General features: G+C 34.0%; 2 protein-coding genes across 7 annotated transcripts in view; one reads left to right on the forward strand and one right to left on the reverse strand.

The window, feature by feature from the left end:
* The window catches only part of CHPT1 (choline phosphotransferase 1), a 35,131-nt gene extending 22,848 nt beyond the window's left edge, over positions 1-12,283 (forward strand). Inside the window, exons 4-9 of one of the 3 annotated variants that reach the window (XR_006205053.1) lie at positions 157-241; positions 2,864-2,995; positions 6,176-6,334; positions 6,788-6,913; positions 9,269-9,468; positions 12,110-12,283. Coding sequence is in view for 2 of the 3 variants with exons in the window: in XM_042947512.1 (XP_042803446.1) it covers positions 157-241; positions 2,864-2,995; positions 6,176-6,334; positions 6,788-6,913; positions 9,269-9,379; positions 12,110-12,154 (658 nt within the window). In the remaining variant the exon portion in view is untranslated. The remainder of the gene's footprint in view (positions 1-156; positions 242-2,863; positions 2,996-6,175; positions 6,335-6,787; positions 6,914-9,268; positions 9,469-12,109) is intronic. The other 2 variants (XM_042947512.1, XM_042947513.1) reach the window with 2 other exon arrangements.
* Positions 4,603-21,120, reverse strand: SYCP3 (synaptonemal complex protein 3). Of its 4 annotated transcripts, none has more exons than XM_042947515.1 (9): positions 21,032-21,120; positions 20,034-20,183; positions 19,458-19,524; positions 19,278-19,312; positions 18,884-19,001; positions 17,687-17,786; positions 15,144-15,242; positions 12,321-12,425; positions 11,835-12,189 (listed from the first exon to the last, which is right to left on the reverse strand). In XM_042947515.1, the coding sequence occupies exons 2-9, from the start codon at positions 20,164-20,166 to the stop codon at positions 12,136-12,138; spliced, it is 711 nt and encodes a 236-aa protein (XP_042803449.1). In that variant the 5' UTR covers positions 20,167-20,183; positions 21,032-21,120; the 3' UTR covers positions 11,835-12,135. The 4 variants fall into 4 exon arrangements, with proteins under 4 accessions (XP_042803451.1, XP_042803449.1, XP_042803448.1 ...); XM_042947514.1 differs by having other exon boundaries at positions 20,034-20,179; positions 21,032-21,116; XM_042947517.1 differs by lacking the exons at positions 11,835-12,189; positions 21,032-21,120 and adding an exon at positions 4,603-5,006 and having other exon boundaries at positions 20,034-20,996.
* Between the last annotated feature and the right edge of the window lie 131 nt (positions 21,121-21,251).

Below are 21,251 nucleotides of genomic sequence, written 5' to 3' on the forward strand. Positions count from 1 at the left end.
TGTGAATTGATAATTCAGTGATAGACCTAAAGGTACAAATAAGCTAAACTTATAAAGATTCTTACATATTTGATATTTAACATATGGTTAACTGATGTTCATATTCAGGAATTTTATTTACAAACATCTTTTCTATTCTTTGTGCTTCCTTTTTAGAGTGGATGTAACTGAAATTCAGGTAGCTTTAGTGATCGTCTTTATATTATCTACACTTGGAGGAGCAACAATGTGGGACTATACGGTAAATCTGAATATTTAAATTTATATTTAAGTACTTTACAAATATTTAGGAAAATGCATTGTTAATTTTCTTTAGAAATTCTTCACATTGTAGTTACTAGTCATACCACTTCTTAACCTTTTTTCCTTCATTTTGTAATTTTACTATTCCTATATACCTTATTATGGCATTTTTCCCTATGCACGAATATATTATCACATAGAAGAAAATGACCCCATTGCCCTAATACAAAATTTAACACGCTAGTTGAACTACCTTTTCCAGACTAATATTTATCTCATAAAACAGATATATGAAAGAGTAAATTCAGTAAAATATTTCATGTTTGAAACTTGTCCCTCAATATCAGGAAATAAAAGTTAATAATTTGCATTTTTTATAATCTATTATGAGGTAAAGTTTCCCATATTAGGAGTGTTTTTATTTTCTGCTTGGTTGGCCTCAGTGTTTTGGTAAAAGTTGACTCTCAGGAGGCCACTGGGATAAATTCATGCTTTGCATAGAAAGAGAATTTATGAAGAAATAAATGATTCTATCTTTACAACCTAAGTCCATAACAATGGCTGACTCACAACCTCATGCCCATAGAGTTAAGAATAAGAAGGATAATATCAATAGCTAACAAATAACATTTACTGAACACCTTATGTTCCCACAGTTTACCATCACTGTGACCCTCGGTACAATACATGAAATAGATACTATCATTATTTTGTTGTATAAATAAGTCTTAGAATGATTAAGTAATTACTCCAAGGACACATAGCTAGTAAGTACTGGAATTAAGAAGTCTAATTCCAGACTCTAGGTTTTTAGTCACTCATATATATATATATACCTCCGGTAAAAATAGTAAGAGATACAAAACTAAACATACTCTTACCATAGGATCCAGCGACTGTGCTCCTTGATATTTACCCAAATAAGCGGAAAACTTATGTCCACACAAAAACCTGAACATGGATGTTTACAGCGGCCTTATTCATAATTGCCAAAACTTGGAAGCAATCAAGATGTCCTTCAGTAGGTGAATGGATAAATTATGGTACATGCAGGCAATGGAATATTATTCAGTGTTAAAAAGAAAGCACTATCAAGACATGAAAAGACATGGAGGGACCTCAAGTGCATATTACTTAGCAAAAGAAACCATCTGCAAAGGTGGCTGCATATTGTATGATTCTAACGATATGACATTCTGGAAAAGGCAAAATGATGGAGACAGTGAAAAGCAGCAGTTGCCAGAGGTTACTGGGGAAGGAGGGTTAATAGAAAAAGCACAGGGGATTTTTAGGGCAGTGAAACTATTCTGGCATGATACTATAATGGTGGATATCTGTCATGCATTTGTCCAAACTCACGGAATTATATACCATCAAGAGTAAACTGTAATGGAAGCTACGGACTTTGGGTAATAATGTGTCAGGATAGGTTCGTGTATTATAACAAATGTTAACACTCTGGTAGGGAATGTTGATAGTAGGGGATACCCTGGGGGTTGAGGGTAGAGAGTATATGGGGACTTTATGTATTTTTCATACAATTTTGTTCATGAATCTAAAGTTGCTCTAAAAATCAAGTCTATTAAAAAAAACAGTAAGATTTCTCTAAGGCAGTTAATTTCAGAATTGCCAGCTACAGATCATAACACTGGGCTCAGACTTGGAGCATATTTTTAAGTAGTGGTACATTTCCTGAGACATTCATATTCCTTCTCATCCTGTAAGAATGATAGAATCAAGGATATGCCACTATAGGCCTCTCAAATATACTAGAGGGATGCGATGTGTCTTTTATGTTAGCTGCCCAGCTGGTTCCCGTAAAAAGGTGAATGTTGACCTAGAGGCAGTTGGGTTATTTATTAAGTCAGATGTGGTTGCCTTAAATTTAATTCTGATTTAGTTACAATGGGGAAGAATTTAATTTAATCTTAAAATCATTTCATTCAACGTTTTGGCAATACCATAGGAAGAAAGCACACCTGCTTATTCTTACCAACAAGAATACTTATTTTAGATGTAGATTTTCTAAATTTGTTCATCTGTAGTTTCCACAAATGTTAGTATAAATTTCAGTCTATTTTCAAAACACATTAGCCTATAGCTTTTGGCAATTTATTGTTACTGTTTTTTAAATCCTTTGCTGCCTTTGGAAGTTTTCTTGAACAGCAAATTGACCAACAGGTAAATATACTGTTAGAGATTTAATCCTGGATATTAACTACACAAAATTCTTGCATGCACACACACTGTGATATTTGTCACATTCATGATGCAGATCATGGTGTCTGACTTTTCCTGTGATGCTACCTTTTAGAGGTACTAAATTCAAGTGAACTCTCATTTTTCATGTTTAAATCAGATGAAGGCTTATGAGATTAAATATTTCATCACAGTTATGTAAGTAGACTTCCCTGAATTTGGTGGATTCATTTTTCACTTAATGAATAAAACCACTAAAAGAAAAGTGACCACTTCAGGCTACATCTAGGAGTTAAGGCTTGCTTATACAAGAAAAAGGATAGCCTATTATACAGGGCCATATGATAATGTTTCTTTACTATTTAACAGGAAAATAAATTCTATTTTCTTAATGATTTGTTTCTTTCCTCTACCCCTAAAGATACCCATTCTAGAAATAAAATTGAAGATCTTTCCAGTTCTTGGAGTAGTAGGTGGAGCAATATTTTCCTGTTCAAATTATTTCAATGTTATCCTCCATGGTGGTGTTGGCAAGAATGGATCCACTATAGCAGTAAGATACTAATTTCATCATCATTTATTACTAATTTTATTCTAAATTTTATTATTACCAGATACAGAAATACTAAAAATATGCTGGTGTTCCAAGAACAGGGAAGGGAACTATCTTTCTTTTTAAGCATGTAATACAAAAGCACTTTAAAACATATTAACCAATAAAGCATTTTTCCTCTTTTCTGAAGCCTTTTTCTTGTAGACTTTTCTGACATTCTATTTAATCATCTACTGTCTCATTAGTGTACATAATTAAGAATTTCCATTCTCAGGGAATGAGTTCCTGATTTAATAGCGGGAAAGTTGCCAAAGGTCATGGCTTCACATACAGGGCAATTTATTACTCATCAAGTAAATTTTAGTGAAATTTCACTAAAATATATTTTTAAAAATTATTCTACTATTGGAGCGCCTGGGTGGCTCAGTCAGTTGAACGTCTGACTTCGGCTCAGGTCACGATCTCATGGTTTGTTGGTTTGAGCCCCTCATCAGGCTCTGTGCTGACAGCTCAGAGCCTGGAGCCTGCTTCAGATTCTGTGTCTTTCTCTCTCTCTCTGCCCCTCCCCCACTTGTGTGCTCGCTCTCTCTCTCTCTCTCTCTCTCTCAAAAATAAACATTAAAAATTTTTAAAAATTCTAATATTTTAAAAGGTAAAATTTTAAACCTTAATTCTTAAGTTGAATAGGTACACCGTGTGTTTCTGTTTTTTTACATTTTTTAAAATATAATTTATTATCATATTGGCTTATGTATAACACCTAGTGCTCATCCCAACAAGTGCCCTCCTCAATGCCCATCACCCATTTTCCCTCTCCCCCACTCCTCTGTCCACCCTCAGTTTGTTCTCTGTATTTAAGAGTCTCTTGTGGTTTGCCTCCCTCCCTCCCTCTATTTTTCCCCATCCCCTTTGCTCATACTATAATACTTTTGTATTTATTTATTTTTTTAATTTTTTTTAATGTTTATTCATTTTTTGAGAGAGAGAGACAACGTGAGCAGGGAGGGGCAGAGAGAGAGGGAGACACAGAATCTGAAGCAGGTTCCAGGCTCTGAGCTGTCAGTGCAGAGCCTGACATGGGGCTTGAACTCACAAACCATGAGATCGTGACCTGAGCCAAAGTTGGACGCTTAACCAACTGAGCCACCTAGGCGCCCCATGTATTTATTTATATATATATATTTTAAACTTCAGTGCTTTTATGTGGGAAAGGGTCAGAATTCCTGCCAGCTTTTTAAGCAAATACAATATTTATGTTTTTAAAAAGCCATATTGTCATCTTTAAGATAAACATAAGACGATAAAGGGGCACCTGGGTGACTCAGTTGGTTAAGCCTTTGGCTCTTGATTTCCGCTCAGGTCATGATCTCACAGTGGTTCATGGAATCAAGGCCAAGTCTGCACTGGCAGTGCAGAGCCTTCTTGAGATTCTCCCTATCTCTCTCTTTCTATCTCTCAAAAGAAATTAATAAACATTAAAAAAACAAACAACCTAAGAAGATAAGTACTTAGTCCAGTGACGTCATCTTCTGTCAAAACATTGTTGGAATGCCTTTTTAGAATCATTTGAGCTGTAACTTACTCTCCTTGATTTCCTTGGTATTGTAGTTCAAAATTTCTGTCCTTTCAGGATAGATTTGATTTTGAGAAAAAGAAAGTGATATGGAGCCAGATTTAATAAATAAGAATAGTAAACGTGAAATATGACATTTTTAGTAAAAAAAAGTCTCATTCTCTTAAATGACTTATAAACTAGCTCTCAAGACAATTTCAAAGGAATCCACATAATTCATAAATTATCAATATTTATGAATACATATTATGTACATAATCCAAAACCAAAATATAAATCATATAGATACATAAGTCCTGATATGTTTGGAAAAATTAATTTGTCGTTTTATGAAGTGTTTTCTTCAGTTGATTTCAGGACAGCACTGTGCATGAGGTACTTACGAATACTTGTTGCTTGACCATGGATGATAGAGTACTACCTGGAACATGAATTCCACTAAAGAAAATAAGATTTAGTCAGGATCAATGTCTACTTTAGAGAATATTTTATTAAGAAATAATTGATTATATTTTGAAGGAAGATAAAAAATCAAACACTATGGCTAAGAAGTGGTTGATTTCTAACTCTTAAACTGGTGCTTTTCCGATGGTTTTAGCAGCAGATTTTCTTGAATAAAATCTACAGAACCATAATACAGATAAATGCACTATTTTTTTTAGTCTAAATTTTGTTTAGGATAAGCAGTACTGAGAGAATCCTGATTCACATAGGTAAAAATGTAATGGGCTGGATTTACAGTGTTACACAAGAAGGCATTTGCAGTCTAAATGCAAAAAAAGGTGAGGGTGGGAGGTGTTGGTATATAGAGAGACCAGGGCAGAATTAAACTCTTCCTAATCAGTGGTTAAAATATTTTTTAAAATTGGTAGGTTGGGATGCCTGGCTATCTCAGTCAATCAAGCATGTGACTCTTGATCTCAGGGTTATAAATTTGAGATCCATGTTAGATGTAGAGATTATTTAAAAATAAAATCTTGGGGCGCCTGGGTGACTCAGTCAGTTAAGGGTCTGCCTTCGGCTCAGGTCATGATCTCATGGTTCGTGGGTTCGAGCCCTGTGTCAGGCTCTGTGCTAACATCAGAACCTGGAGTCTGCTTCAGATTTTGTGTCTCCCTCTCTCTTTGCCCCTCCCCCACTCATGCTCTGTCTCTCTCTCAAAAATAAATAAAAAAATTTAAAAAACAAAATGTTAAAAAAATAAATAAAAAATAAAATTGGCAGGCTAAGCTTTATTCCAGTATCTGGACAAAAATATGTTAATTTAGCAATCCAAATGTTGGATTTTTACTATGCCTTCAGCATAGTAAAATTTTGTATAGAATATATCATATTGTTACTTTTTAGTGGTTGTTAGTTTAAAATGCGTGGTGTATATAAAACTGAAATCAAACATCTGTGGCACTGTATTACCTCTTTGTAACCCTATAGTTTTGTGGAAGTTTGAAGGCACAGTTAAGATCTACATAGTCCTTTAGGCCATGGACATCCCATTCTCCCTTCTTTAGGTCTCTAATTCTTAACACAAAATAGATATTCAGAAAATGTTTGCACTGTGATAAATGTAGTGCTAAAATATAATGCTGATTTTCTGATTTATCCCTTAGGGCACTAGTGTTTTGTCACCTGGACTCCACATAGGAATAATTATTATATTGGCAATAATGATCTATAAAAAGTCAGCAACTAATGTGTTTGAAAAGCATCCTTGTCTTTATACCCTGATGTTTGGATGTGTCTTTGCTAAAGTCTCACAAAAATTGGTGGTAAGAAATTAATTTATATTTCATGGTATAAATAATGTACTTGGTCCTCAAATACAAAGCTGGAAAGTATTCCATACAATGGTTAGGTTTTTAATGATGTTATCATTACAATAAATAGCTATTCATGTTCTAAGTAAAACTGTGAATGAGTTAATGTTATATTCAGAGAGATAATTTCCTTTCTGTATGGTAAGTCTTTTAATTATCTGTTTAGCTGTAATTATCAACTATAAGTTTTTGATATCAAGGAATTTAAATATTGGGAACTTTAACGAGCTACCTAGTCATGAATTTGAGAAGTTTTAGAATCAGTATTTCCGGATCAAATGTGAGATTAAATGGTCTCTTTATCTTTGTCTTAATAGTGAATTAAAGTTACAATTCTGTCCTGAAAAGTAAAAGCTAAAATATTTAAAACTTAATAGTGAAATTATTTTGTTTACTTTTTTATAGATAGCTCACATGACCAAAAGTGAACTGTATCTTCAAGACACTGTCTTTTTTGGCCCAGGTCTTTTATTTTTAGACCAATACTTTAATAATTTTATAGACGAATATGTTGTTCTTTGGATAGCAATGGTAAGTTCTTTTCTGCTAAGATTTTTATTTATTCTTAATATATGTCAGATAACCCTATGCTTAAGAGTCATTTCAGTGAGATAGCAGATAGCCTCACTATGTATACTGTAAATGTTTCTGAATATTAAAAATATACTCCTTTTAAGCCGTGAATCATTTTTGTGTGTGTATAGAAATGGCCCACATTATCTGGAGATCAGGCTTCCAACAACTTAAATCTTTAAAAACACAACTGTGTACCTTAAAAATATATTTTTCTCCCCTACCAAAAACAATACAAAGATGTCAAAAATGATTTCACTCTGCCCAGAGAACTGCAAATACTTATTAAGTGTCTGACTTTTACTTAATCAAGCTTGTTAGAATTATACCGAGCTTATAGCAGGTAACTGGTAAATTAGATGGAGTTAGTGTTAGCAAATGTGGGCACTTATTGCATCAAGAACTGTCAGCTAATAGTGAAGAAACAAAATAGAAAAGACAGTATTACCAAGTATGGGATTCTGGGACCATTTTGTGCTAGAATTAAGCAACCTGATGTACCTGTATGCCTCATGAGGACAGTGCATAATTTATATCAATAATAATGATTCATCAAGCAAAGGTTAAATTCTCATTGTCTACATTCTACTTAAGAAAGTGGTATATATGTCATACATATATTAGTTTCTATTCAAAATGATTATAAAACATAGAATTATGGTGCTTAAGAGAGAAGCTCTAGCCATCTGAAGAAAAGAGAATCACTATTGTTAACACCTTAATCACAAACATGGATAAAGGGAGCATTATTCAATTTTTTATTTTATTGAGATATTGTCTTTATGGTCTTCAGTTAATAGTGGTTCTGAACAACTTTGCTGTATTTTCCCCTACCTCTGGACCTCAGTGACTTTCACCTAATTGTTAGTGATACATAAACACATATTAAAGTGTGCTAAAGGAAATCCTTCAGTGAATCTCTTGGTAATTTGAATAATTTACCGTATTTGTTAGATTTAAGCATTAAAATATTATCTGTTCTGTGCATGGACCATAGTACATCTGATGATCCTTATACTATGTTCTACAGTATTATTTTTTTTCTGGAGTAAATAGCTTAATACCCATTCATGGTCCATTCAAAAATCTTTCATTTTTTAAATGGTAGGGAGATGTAAATCTTAATCCTTGGAAGTTTTTCAGGCAATAGTCTAAAAAGTGTTCGAAAATCAGAATAATTTTCTTTAATTTGCTATCCACTATACATATTTTTAGGGCTCCAAAACAATCTAAATTTTAAAAATAGGGGGTAATTATTCAAAATATCCAAAAATTCAATGTAGGGTTTCTTTTACTAAAGTTAAATATACATTGCCAAATGGAATTGTTAATGTAATTAAGACATCAGGTGTTAAAAATTCAAGAACCAGGTGCCTGGCTGGCGCAGTCAGTAGAGCATGAAACTGTTGATCTAAGGGTTGTGAGTTCAAGCCCCACATTGGGCATGGAGCCTACTTAAAAAAAAAAAAAAAAAAAAAATTCAGGTACTTATTTTGTCATGAGTTGGCCTGGTTTATGCCACTGGTAGAGATTATGGTGATGAAGGCAAATTGAACTTTTCTCTAAAACACTATGTCGATCACAATTAAAAAGCAACAAAAAACACTATATGATGACATATAGTTTGGTTGTGGACCAAACAAAAACATAAGGTCCTTGCTTCAGAGAGAAAACGGTCAGACAGAACTTTTCAAGTAAATGATATGGGAGATTTTCCCCTCATGGGTGAGAATTCTCTCTCCACTGGCAGAGCTGTGAGCCTCCTTTCTCTGAAAGGAAGCATTTGCCCCTGGTCTCTGATAAACTTTTTAGAGTGTGCCTTTCTCCTTAATTTTGTATTCAACACAATTTTGTATATACCTCTCCTCAACTATTGTGTCTTTTCCAGGCCTTTATTTCTTAAAACCATCTCAAAGGAAAAAGAAATGTATATGATGGGATGATTTTATTAAGTGACTAATAGTCCCTTCTAATAGAAAATTTATGACTTTGTTGCATAGCAGAAAATTGAAAGAATGTGGAGTCAGAAGACAAGTTCTGTTACTTTCCAGCTTTTGTATTTTTGTCTAGGCCTTTTACCATTCTGAGCCTCAGTTTTTATAACTGTGAAATATCCTGCATGTTCCAGAGGATTATAGTGAGGTCCAAATATGAAATATATGAAAGTACTGTAAAATGTAATATTCTCGTTGAAGAATTTAGGTTAAGGTTTGAGATTCTGGGGGGTGGGGTAGGGAAGGGGACAGAAAAATAACTGCTGCTTCAGAAAAGATAGGCCCTAATCCATTTTTTTTTTTTTTTTTGCTTCCAAAGGTCATTTCTTCATTTGATATGATGATGTACTTTAGTGCTTTGTGCCTGCAAATTTCAAGACACCTTCATCTAAATATCTTCAAGACTTCATGTCATGAAGCACCTGAACAGGTTCACAAGCATATTGACTAATAGCCCAAGGAAAAGAGGAGAAGCAGTTAGGGGAACCTATGAGTGAAGGAAATTCCCCTTTGCAGGAGGCTAGTATACAATAAATAAGGTTATATTTGAATGTAAAACATTAAGTCCTGTAGATTCCATTATGTTTATTTCAGTTGTAAAGCCCTCACTGTATATCGACATTTTTGATCACAGGTATTACCAGAGTATTACAATATATTAGTTAAAAAGAAAGCCAAAGAAAGAAATTTCAATTTTCTGAGGATAAGAAAGTAAACCACTGTGGTTCTAAAGATGAGTCTCTTTATCTCAGAAATCTTTATCAGATACTTTGGGTTTTCATTGCTAAGGGATTACATAAAAATTTAGGACTTGGGGCGCCTGGATGGTTCAGTTGGTCAGGCAACTGACTTCGGCTCGGGTCATGATCTCGCAGTTTGTGAGTTCGAGCCCCGCATCCGGCTCTGTGCTGACAGCTCAGAGCCTGGAGCCTACTTCGGATTCTGTGTCTCATCCTCTCTCTACCCCTTCCCTGCTCACGCTCTGTGTCTGTCTCTCAATAATGGATAAACGCTAAAAAAAAAAAATTAAAAAAAAAATTTAGGACTTAAAGGATTTTAGCCATATTAAGGGCAATGCTTACTTTAATTGCTAAAAATTGACAAATGAGTTCATAATACCATATAAGTTCATGGACTGTAATACTGTAATTATTGAGTCAAATGATGTTATGATTTTTAATTAGCCATTTTTCAAAAGAGGTATGTTAATTACTGTTGTATAAAAAGAAATACTTGCTTGCAACTAGAATTTAAATGGGCTACTGGAATTTTCTATAATTTGTATTTACTAAAAGGAATTTGTCTTACCAGTTCAGAAAACAAATGAATCTTTATACATTCCTTGATATTCTGAGTTAAAATTAATTTTCACAAAAAAGTGGACTTTAAACATTCCCTTTTATGAATCATAAAACAGCAGCTAAAGCACAGTTGACATAAGAAAATTAGTAATTTATGAAAACATGGCAATATCTTCCCTTTAAAATTTCAGCAAAATTAACCTCAAATACACATGGACTCATGATAGGGAGATGATAAATATCAGTTGTCCCATCACTAAATACATTATGTACTGATTATCTTTCCACTCTCACTTAAAAGCATTTATGTTGCTCATTATGAAAATTAGAACTATTACAAGGATTGTTGTGATTCACACTCCCATCTTACCTTATTAATTTTATCCAACAGTCTGTAGACCTTAAGCCATACGATGAAATAATCAAAATTAAAGGAGTAATGAACACATACTGTGTCTTAGACAATAAAAAGGTATATTGAAAAAATAGTGAAAGGGGATTATTCTTTAAAAGGAAAAAATATGTAAATTAAGTACATAGAAATCACTCTGGAGTACTTATTTTGCCTCTAACTATTGGTAAACTTTTTAAAGTGTTTGGATAGGACTTTTTAAAGTGTTTGAATAGTACTTAAGATTTACATTCCAACTTTGGCTTAAAAGGGAAGTCCTTTACAAAATGCAAAAAAAAAATTGGAACTGTCTCCTTAGATAATCATTAATTTTTTCTTGTATAACTTATCACAGCTAGAAAAAGAGAATCAGTATGGGCTTATTTTTTAGGCTTGGAAAATCTTAACTAAGGTAAAAGTGGGTAATAGGGGTAAAAATTAGAATTTAAAACATGGAAAAACAGGAGAAAATCACTCCTTTTCCTCCAAGGGCATATTTTTGTTTTGACTGATTCAATGAAAGCAATTTCAGCAAAAAATAGTAAGTTTAACTTATTTCAAACAAATGTGAAACAATTTAATATTTATTAAATCAAGTGTTTCATATGTTATGCTATGTTTAAAAAAATGCGTATTTTTAGAGACAAGGTATAAAATCAACTGTTCGTTTGGAAATGAATGTAATCAAACTTCTATATATTTACTGAATATTAAAACTGAAAAACAAAATATTTTCTAGGTAACTTAAAGACAGATGTGAAGCATTTAAACCATAAGTAATTAAGTATGTTAGATATACGTTTAATCGTTACTAAGGGCATGTGTCATTTAATTGTGGACCAAATCCAATTAAATGGCATTTTGATGTTTTTGTGGAAATGACATATTCACAAATCCACGTCTTAAAACTGATTATAGATCTTGTTTGGTTTTCTTAATAGTTTTTAGCAGTTTAATTTATTTCTGAACACAAACTTAGGTTTCTTTTAATAAATTTTATAAGTCAATAGAATAGATTTTCTTTTGAAATCTTAATTTCATTAGAATTGGTTGTGCAACTTACTGAGTATACATGATAGGATGTATATATAACATAGATTTTGTACATTTTTTCTTAAGGAAGAACAATTTAACCTTTTATGCTTGTGCTTTCTACCTTTTGGGACTAATGCAGATACACTGAAGCCAAAACCTGAAAGTAAATCATTTTTATTGCTAAAAATTAATTGACAAGTGTTAAAGAGAAAAATTCACAATTACTATTAAAGAACTGAAGGCTTAGTATATATAATTTAGGAATTGCTACTACTCACATAACTGTTCAGCTTTATGTGAAGGTTAACAGAAAGGGGTTCTTGCACTGAAGCTAAAGATTAACACGATGTATTATTTTAAACTAGAATTTTTAAACCACTCTAAACAATTACATTCTTCTTAGCTAATGTTATAATTGTATCATATCATTTAGGTTCAAGTTCTTCCTTCAAAGAGTCATCAGAATAACATGGATTGAAGAGACTTTCGAACACTTGCCATCTCTTGCTGCTGCTGTTATGTGAAAGGAAATATTAAACATTTGTTTAATTTTTAGATAAGTGTTATACATATTTCAGCAAATAAAATATTTCAGTGCTTGCATTAATCCTTATTTTTTCTCAATTTAAAATATAATGACTTACAGTTTCCATCATAATTTTTTTTTGCAACATAGCCATTTCTTTTCTAAGTTCATTTTGTGCGCCCGTAAGTAGATTATCATGATTCTTTTCCAAGTCCTCCATACTCTAAAACGCAAAAGGCTAGTTCAGTTACCACCACTTTTCATCTCAGATTCTAAACTTGTATAATTAGTATTCAAAAGTAGGATCTTCAGGGGTGCATGGGTGGCTCAGTCAGTTAAGTGTCCGACTTGGCTCAGGTCACAATCTTGCAGTCAGTGGATTTGAGCCCTGCATCGGCCTCTTGTGCTGACAACTCAGAGCCTGGAGACTGCTTCAGATTCTATGTCTCCCTCACTCTCTGCCCCTCCCCTACTCGTGCTCTCTCTCTCTCTCTCTCTCTCTCTCAAAAATAAACATTAAAAAAAAAATTAAAGTGGTGCCTGGGTTGCTGAGTTGGTTAAGCATCCCACTCTTGATTTCGGCTCAGGTCATGATCTCACAGTTCATGAGTTTGAGTACCATGTTGGGCTTTGCACTGGCAGCACAGAGCCTGCTTGAGATTCTCTCTCCCTCTCTCTCTGCCCCTCCTCTGCTCACGCTCATACTCTCTCTCAACATAAATAAACTTTAAAAAAATTTTTTTAAAGGTAGGATCTTTAAATAATGTGCATTATTTATCTAAATAAAAATTTTCTAAGTAATAGAAGAAACCAAGACATGCACTAAAGGAATAAAAAGCATCAGACATGGATCAAATGTTATTATAGGAGGTACGACAGTAGTGTATTTTACTCAAAATAACAAGTTAATGAGCTGTTAAGGTCAAAATAGAACCAAAAAAAATACCATAATTTTTAAAATTTCTAATAAGCTTTCAAAATATCAGGCAGTTATGTTATTATATTATTATGACTAATAGTGGGGTGTGAATTTATTAGAGGGAATAAAATGATCTATAATATACTTTTTTCAATTTATGAGAAACAAATTATGTTATAAATCTTTACTATTCATCTAACAAACAGTGATCTTAACTCCTACTATCTAAAAAGTACTATATTAAGTGTATGGAAAAATTTAGAAACAATAATACATGATCACGCTTTTATCACAGTAAGAAGAAACATATAAACAATGCAAAATTTTGTAACAGGAATGGAAATGCAACTTGCTATGGCTATGTAGTAGAAAATATACGATTAATTCCAATTTAGTTGTCAAAAGAATACAATTTCAATAGAGAGAAAAAGTAAAAGTATTTTAGGGCAAGAGCATAAGCATAATGGAAGTACATAGTGAGTGAGTTCAGAGAAAGCAATTATCTGGAGGAGTGGGAATTACCAGACAAATGTAGTAATTGAAGCATAAAAAGAAGATAACATTATGGGCTGGGGCGGGAGGGAGATCTTGAATACCTAAGAATTGAAAATGAGAAGTTACTGACTTTCAGGAGGGAAAAGATGTTTTAGGAAGATAGTATGACAGACCTATGAAGGGTAGTTTGAAGAACAGAAAGATCAGTTGAGGTTTAATAGTACAAGCAAAGAATGATGAGGTTGTAAACTAGGATAGTAGCACTGGGAATTGAGAGAAAGAACCACTGCAGAAGCAAAAATTACAGGACCTACTAATAAATGGATGTGAAGAATAAGGGAGATGTAGGAATCAAATATAATACTAAAATTCCTAATCTAAGTGTAACATTTAGTGATAAGATTTTAAAAAAATCTAGTACTTCATCTACCTTCACCAATTAACAAATGGTTTTTAGAGTGCATTAAAGCAAGCTGATTGGGATCTTTTTTTAAAAAAACGTGTATTTATTTTTGAGAGAGCGCAATTGGGAGGGGGGCAGAGAGAGGGGGACAGAGGATTCAAAGCATACTCCACGATGACAGCAGGGAGCCCAATGTGGGCCTTGAACTCACGAACTGAACCATGAGATCATGACCTAAGCCAAAGTCAGACACTCAACCGAGCCACCAAGGTGCGCCTGATTGGAAACACTTTTAAAAATAACTTTGGTGTACATACATATTAAACTTCTTTAAAAATAATTGTTTTAAACTATTTTACTAGTTTATTCAGAGCATCCCAATTCCTTTAAAAGGGGTGACATTTTAACATTTGAACAAGATTATCTAAAAGGATCCCCCACATCAAAAAAAAAAAAAAAGTACGTGCAGGATTCCAATGAACTCCTATGAACTGATACTAAAAAAATATGTATCTGCATGAATAAGAGGGCAATGCCACAAACCACAATTTGCTAATATGCATATGTGTCAGCTAATTCTCAATCCACAAATTTTTAATCAACTGGCTTTTTCATTCTATTCTATGTCTGAGCCATCTCTTATGATTATAAGATGGCATATAAAGCTATTTTTAGTCACTGTAATAATCCTAAAAGCAAATATACCATAAAGCACATATATAATACAGTAGAAAATAAGATATTCCTCATTTTCAATTGGGTACTTTCTATTTAGCAAATATTAGAGATACAAAGACAAGTAAAAGACTACCTAGAAATAATTAATGGACATTCTATTTTTAGTTAAGACAGAACTATTACTAAAGTTAATAAAGTATGAATTTTATGCATAATATGTACATTTAGGTAAAATTCCCAATTCACCATTTCCTGTTTTTAATAATCCCCACGATAACATTAGAGTCTTGAAATGAAAATATATTTAACACTTGTAACAAAATGGAAAGTAAGAATTTAAAATATGTAAGCAAAATTTTTCCCTTAAACTTAGAAGGAAAAAATCATCTTCTATTTCCAAATATAATGTTATATAAGAATGTATTACATAACCAAATACAACAGACCTTTATGAACTGCTCATATAACTGTCTAATTGTTTTCAGTCTCTGGTTCTGAACAATTCTAGATTGTTGAAAAGCCTTTTGTTGCTGTCGAAACAGGTTCTACAAATGTAAAAGAAAAAAAATTATAACAATTTGGATAAAATTTAAAATTTAACAAAAAATAATTCTGCATTAAATTTAAAAGGTATAGTTTTTGAATCAACACTGTTTTAAGGGGCACCTGGGTGACTCAGTCGGTTAAGCATCCGACTTCGGTTCAGGTCATGATTTCATGGCCCATGAGTTTGAGCCCTGCATCTCACTTTATGCTGACAGCTCAGAACCTGGATGGAACCTGCCTCGGATTCTCTGTCTCCCTTTCTCTCTGCGCCCCTCTCTCAAAAATAAACATTAAAAAAATTAATCAACACTGTTTTAACTATTATTACCAAGTTCACCACCATATACAACAATAATGTAATAAACCTAACAGCTATTGAGTAGGAACACTTAACAATACACAAAATATGTTTTAATTCTTGGTGCTTTCAGTATCACCCTGGCTAATCCTTCCAATAATTTTGATTTTTCAGTTTCTTGGCCTACTTTCCACCAATGGTTTTTTTGTCTCCCATTCTACTTTAGCCATTCATGCACATACTCATACCCTAGATTTTGTAATTGCCAATATCTGCAACCTCTACATAATATTAACAATAGCAAACTTCATAGTCACCATGTGTTAGATACTACTCTGAACTCTTTAAATTCAACTTTCCAGCTACTCTGTCTGTAGCTGGTCATGACTTCAGAAAACCCCACACTTATATGCTGGTAGGTCTCACTTTAAATCATGATCACTGTGATCACTAGCCTAAATTGGTCCTTAACGCTACTTGGAAATTACATTTTCCTAGTCTATTCACTGGCCCACTCTTCAGGAAAGTATTTTATACTGTCTCATTTGACTTCAAAAAGCAACTTCTTTTCTACCATCCAATGACCTTAATTATTTCACGAAATAAATAGAAGTAATCCAAAGAGAACTTTGGTCCCCATCACCATATCTACCTACACAACTACATCTATCTGTGTTCACATACTCTACCTTATTTCCTATTTTTAAGGATGAACTATACTTGTTCTCTGCTACAGCCAACTTTTTCACATGTCCCAACCATTCTAAAGAATTTAGCAATTGTCCCCCTCTTTCAATTCCTTATTTTTTCTCAAGATTATTCTTAGCAGCACACAAACATGTTGCTCTTTCTCCATTCTTAAACAAAAAACCACACACTATTCCTTTTCTACTCAGGCTACCACCCCATTTCTATCTTTCCTATTCTCTCTTATTCTCATTCCAGTCAACTCTTTGTACTCTCTTTTCTACCAAATCATTCTGATAAAGAACACCAACAACCTCCACATTGCCAAATCCACCCTATGTGGCCTATAAGTAGCATATGACAAAGTTTATCCTCTCTCTTCAAAGGCTTTCTTGACTTCACTTGGAGTCTTTTTTTCTACCTATTAGGCCACTCATTCTCAGTCTCCTTTACTGGTTCTCCCTCATCTTCTTGAACTCTAAACACTGAAGTACCTATTCCAGAGCTCAGTTCTTAGACTTACTTCTCTTTCACATTTACAATTGCTCCCTTGGTGATTTTATCCAATCTCATGGTTAAATGATGTATTTATGTTGAGAATTCCCAACTTTGTAAGTTCAACTCATGTCTCTTTCCAGAACTCCAGACTCATATACCAATGGCCTACTCAACACATCCCCTTGGTTGTTTCGTATTAACATTTCTAAAACTGAGCTGATCAACCAACCCCTAAGATTATTTAATATGAATAGTACCTTAGCTCTTAAATAAGAAATGTGTGATAATTTTATAAATGAAAGAATTAAATACAAGGATAGTTAACATAGTTATATATGGGAGGGGCTCACTTCCATCTCCTATAAAGATGGGCATGTAACAACAGTCTAGTCATTAAAAGTAAACCATGTTTTAACCATAATGACTCATTCAGGAATGGGCAAATAATCCAAACTAGATCAATGATATTCCTCCAATGGACTTTTCTTTCTGCAAGTTATTGAGAAAGTCTATTTTAATCCACTGAGGTTACTAAACTTGTAGCAAGTTTACAAATGCAAGAAGCTATCTTGCTTACCACACTGAAACAGCCTATTAAGAGCTGGAGACAGAGCCCAAATGACACTATGTAAACAATCCTTCCTTATACCCATCCTGCTATGCCTGAAACCAAACTATTCCTGGACTTCTTTTATATAAACCAATAATGTTTTTTGTACCTTGACAATTTCTGTCACTTGGAACTGCAAGAATCACAACCAATACAGGAACAACAGCTTTTATAAATACGGTGTGTACCCATAATTCTCTGGTTTACCGTTCAGCAGGGCCAAAACACATAGCCAGCATGGGAAGTGAAACCCAGCTGAGTGTTACGGATCTACTACACAGCTAGGCTCTCCATTCCTACTTGACACTTGGTTATAATAGATTAATTATAAAACTAAGTGTGATACTAACAGCTAGTTTTTCTTCTTGTTCCTCAGCTTTCTGCACATCTATATCCCACTGATGAAACAAAGCCAGAAATTGCTGAGAATACTCTTGATTAAGCTTCTGCCTGTTAAAACATAAGAATGACTATTATCATATTTCATACCAATAGAAAAAACATTCAAAACAAAATTGATTTGACATAATTAATACTACAATAAAGGAAGGAAATAATGGCTCCTTAAATTTTCAGATGTGAAAACAAAAAGTAAAATAATGATTTATGCTGATTCTAGAAGTATTTATTTTCCTAACCAGCTGACAGAAAATCCCTCTTGTATGCTTTAGTTCTTAAGATCTATGGAAGTTTTATTATATATACAAATTTTCCAGAAAACTTCATTTTATCTCCATGCAGTTTATTTCTCATTTTCTCCAATTGAATATAGTTTCTGATATGATAAACAGATTCAATGAAGTTACTATGTTTATAAGATTTCCAAATAGAAATATTTCACTTAATTTTTCCCCATTTTGGTATGACAATGATTTTGTAAACAGTAACATTAAGCCATCAGCTAAAATATACAGATTATTTACAATAAGATTGATCTTTTTCTACATTGTTAAATAAGTAACTATCACAAGACTCATAATTTAGATGACATTTACTTTTTATTCCTTTATAGTAAAAAAACCTCAATGGTTATTTATTTATTTATTTTTTATTTTTATATTTTTTTAACGTTTATTTATTTTTTTAATTTTAATTTTTTTTTTTTTTAACGTTTATTTATTTTTGAGACAGAGAGAGACAGAGCATGAACAGGGGAGGGTCACAGAGAGAGGGAGACACAGAATCCGAAACAGGCTCCAGGCTCTGAGCTATCAGCACAGAGCCCGATGCGGGGCTCAAACCCAAGGACCGCGAGATCATGACCCGAGCCGAAGTCGGACGCTTAACCGACCGAGCCACCCAGGCGCCCCACTCAATGGTTATTTAAATGGAGAAAAAGATAATCATTGATTTCTAGGAAATCATCTCAAGTCTATGAAGGAGTACGGTTATAAGACTAAAGAAAGGACTTAGAGAAAAGTAAAGCCAAATATATTTTTTACTAGAAACACCAATAAATAGAAAATGATAGTATTTTTCATAATTTGCACCAATGGATACTAAGAAATGATACAAACGTTGTGTCTGTGAAAAACCAACAACCTTACCTTTGTTCTTGTTGGGTTTTCCAAACATGTTCAATTTTCTGGTTACTAGTCTTGAGAGAAGCCTTGGTATACATTTCTAGTCTTTTCCTCTTGGCAAGGAGAGCCTTGTTAATGTCAGCTTTATTGAAAATAAATACTTATTAAAACTTAATGTTGATGAAAATTATTTTGTTGCCACATGTTCAAATTAAATAGGGGTACAGTTGGTTCAACAGTTTTGGAAAGACATTTAAAATTAAATCTTAAAGTATAATATTAAAAAGCAAGACTGCTTTTTTTCTAAGAAAACTTTCAGCTATTACTATCCCGATTCTGACTTTCCTAACTAAATTTTTTAATTTAGAGATGATTTAAAAAAGCTAAACATGAAAAATAGATATCTCCTAAAACATACCTCCAAATCTTTCCAGCATATTTTGTACTTCGCCCCTGTGAAATTACATTAAAAAGCTTTTAATTAAGGATCAAAATATCACACACCCAGTATTTTACATACAATAGTTGCTGGACAACCAAAGTAGACTTTTCTTAAAGTACTTTATATAACAGGCAAAAATTATTTTGAGCACATCACCCCATATCTTCAAATATTCCTGCAGAAGTCCTTTTCTTCCCGTGCTTATCAATTACTGGAGTCTTCCCTGCATTGACAATAAGAAAGAAAAATATTTTCAAAACTAAGTATGCCATTTTTCATGGTAATTTTTCATGGTGTAGTATCTTAATTTTGAGGCCTTTTAGGATTTTTTTGCCAACATTACTGTTTAAAGCAGACATATAAACACAGTACTTTCTCTGCAGTTTGGATGCAATTAAATCAGGATCCATGACCATTTTATAGGAACAATTTTGCAAGTCTTCCCGTCTTAATGTCATAATAGGCCAGGTTTGTACTTATTTATTTTTACATATTATATGTATTTATGCCATAAGTGTTATATATTTTATTTACCAATCAATCAGAAATCTGGAGAATAATGACTGTAAAGGCAAGAGATGCTGTGTAAGCTTTTCTAACTCCAAATGAGAAACATGAAGCACATCAAAATGCTTTACAAATAAAGTTTTATTATCGTTTAAAATGTAGTGCATTCAAAACAAGTGAAGTACAGGACATGGTCACTGCCCAACAATATTAGATATACTGTACCTTCAGTGACATCCTCCTCTGAACCACTCAGATCCTTTTTATCTTCTTTCTCAAAGTCATAGGCTCTTACGACCTGATCCTCCACTGATGTCTTCCCAGATTTCCCTGTATGCTTTCTTCCAGACGGCACCATATTTAGTTGTTTTCTGACTTTTAAAAAATAAGTCTCTCAAACCTTCTGAATCCAAAGACACCATTTAAGTAAACCGGTAAATTTCAAAATTAGCGCTATCAAATAAAGATCATCTTAGGTGAATAACATTTGGGGAGTCTTCTCACTTAATCTGTTGGCCCGAAAGTTAACAAAGAAGATAAAGACAGCGTCGACGGTGAGTTTGCACCTGAGGATTGAGATCTGAATTTTAGTCCCGCTTCTGCCGGATTCTGGCTAAATTCGGGCGAATCTAGTTTGTGCATTTCAGTCACAGAGCGAAATTGTAGTTGTTGACAGGATCGGTCGTGAGCATGCCCCAAAATGAGTTTACAGCGAAATAAATATAAAATAAAAACGTTCTGCAATCTGTGCCTCGGAAAAGAACAATTCCACCTAAGATTTTTCACAACATAGACATCGAGGACAAACGAAGAGACGCCCTCGGTTCATTTTAATTGTTTCTGATGGGTTTGGGGCGGGGACGAGGGAGAGATACGCCCACAGACGAAGGCCCACCTCCTCCCCAGAGATAAATTTGCTCAGGGTCTCGAGACCTGTCAGAACCCACTCAGCCCGCGGCTTTCCACCTGGCCGTCGCCTGCTCAAGGCCCTGCCCTCGGTGAAGTTCACGGACTTGATTTTCCCGTCAGAGGCCCCACCCAGGTAGTGCCAGTCGGAAAGATTTGCCTCACAAATTAAGAGTAGCCCCTGGCTCCTTCTCCCGCGCTAGACAAAATCTTCCCCTCCTCACCCCTGAAAAAAACCCCAATGGCCGATGACCACAGATATAGGTCTTTCTACGGGTGTCCCCGCCACTCCAGCATCCTACAACCCAGCACCTCACCTGAGGTATCCGCTTGGCTGTCGCGACGTTCTTCTGAGGCAACTCAGAATTCCCGCGGGAGAAAAGCCAAGCGACCCTCGTCTGGGGGCGTCGCTGATTGGCTGGTGGTAGCGCGCATGCCTATAGAAGGCCACAGGTTCCGCCCCCACGGGCAACTGACCACGAGACTGCTGACCCAGAGTGCCTTGCGGGTGGTAGCCTGCGCGTCTACTATGGTTGA

The sequence above is a fragment of the Panthera leo genome, chromosome B4 (assembly GCF_018350215.1).
Source record: "Panthera leo isolate Ple1 chromosome B4, P.leo_Ple1_pat1.1, whole genome shotgun sequence".
Classification (NCBI taxonomy): Eukaryota; Metazoa; Chordata; class Mammalia; order Carnivora; family Felidae; genus Panthera; species Panthera leo.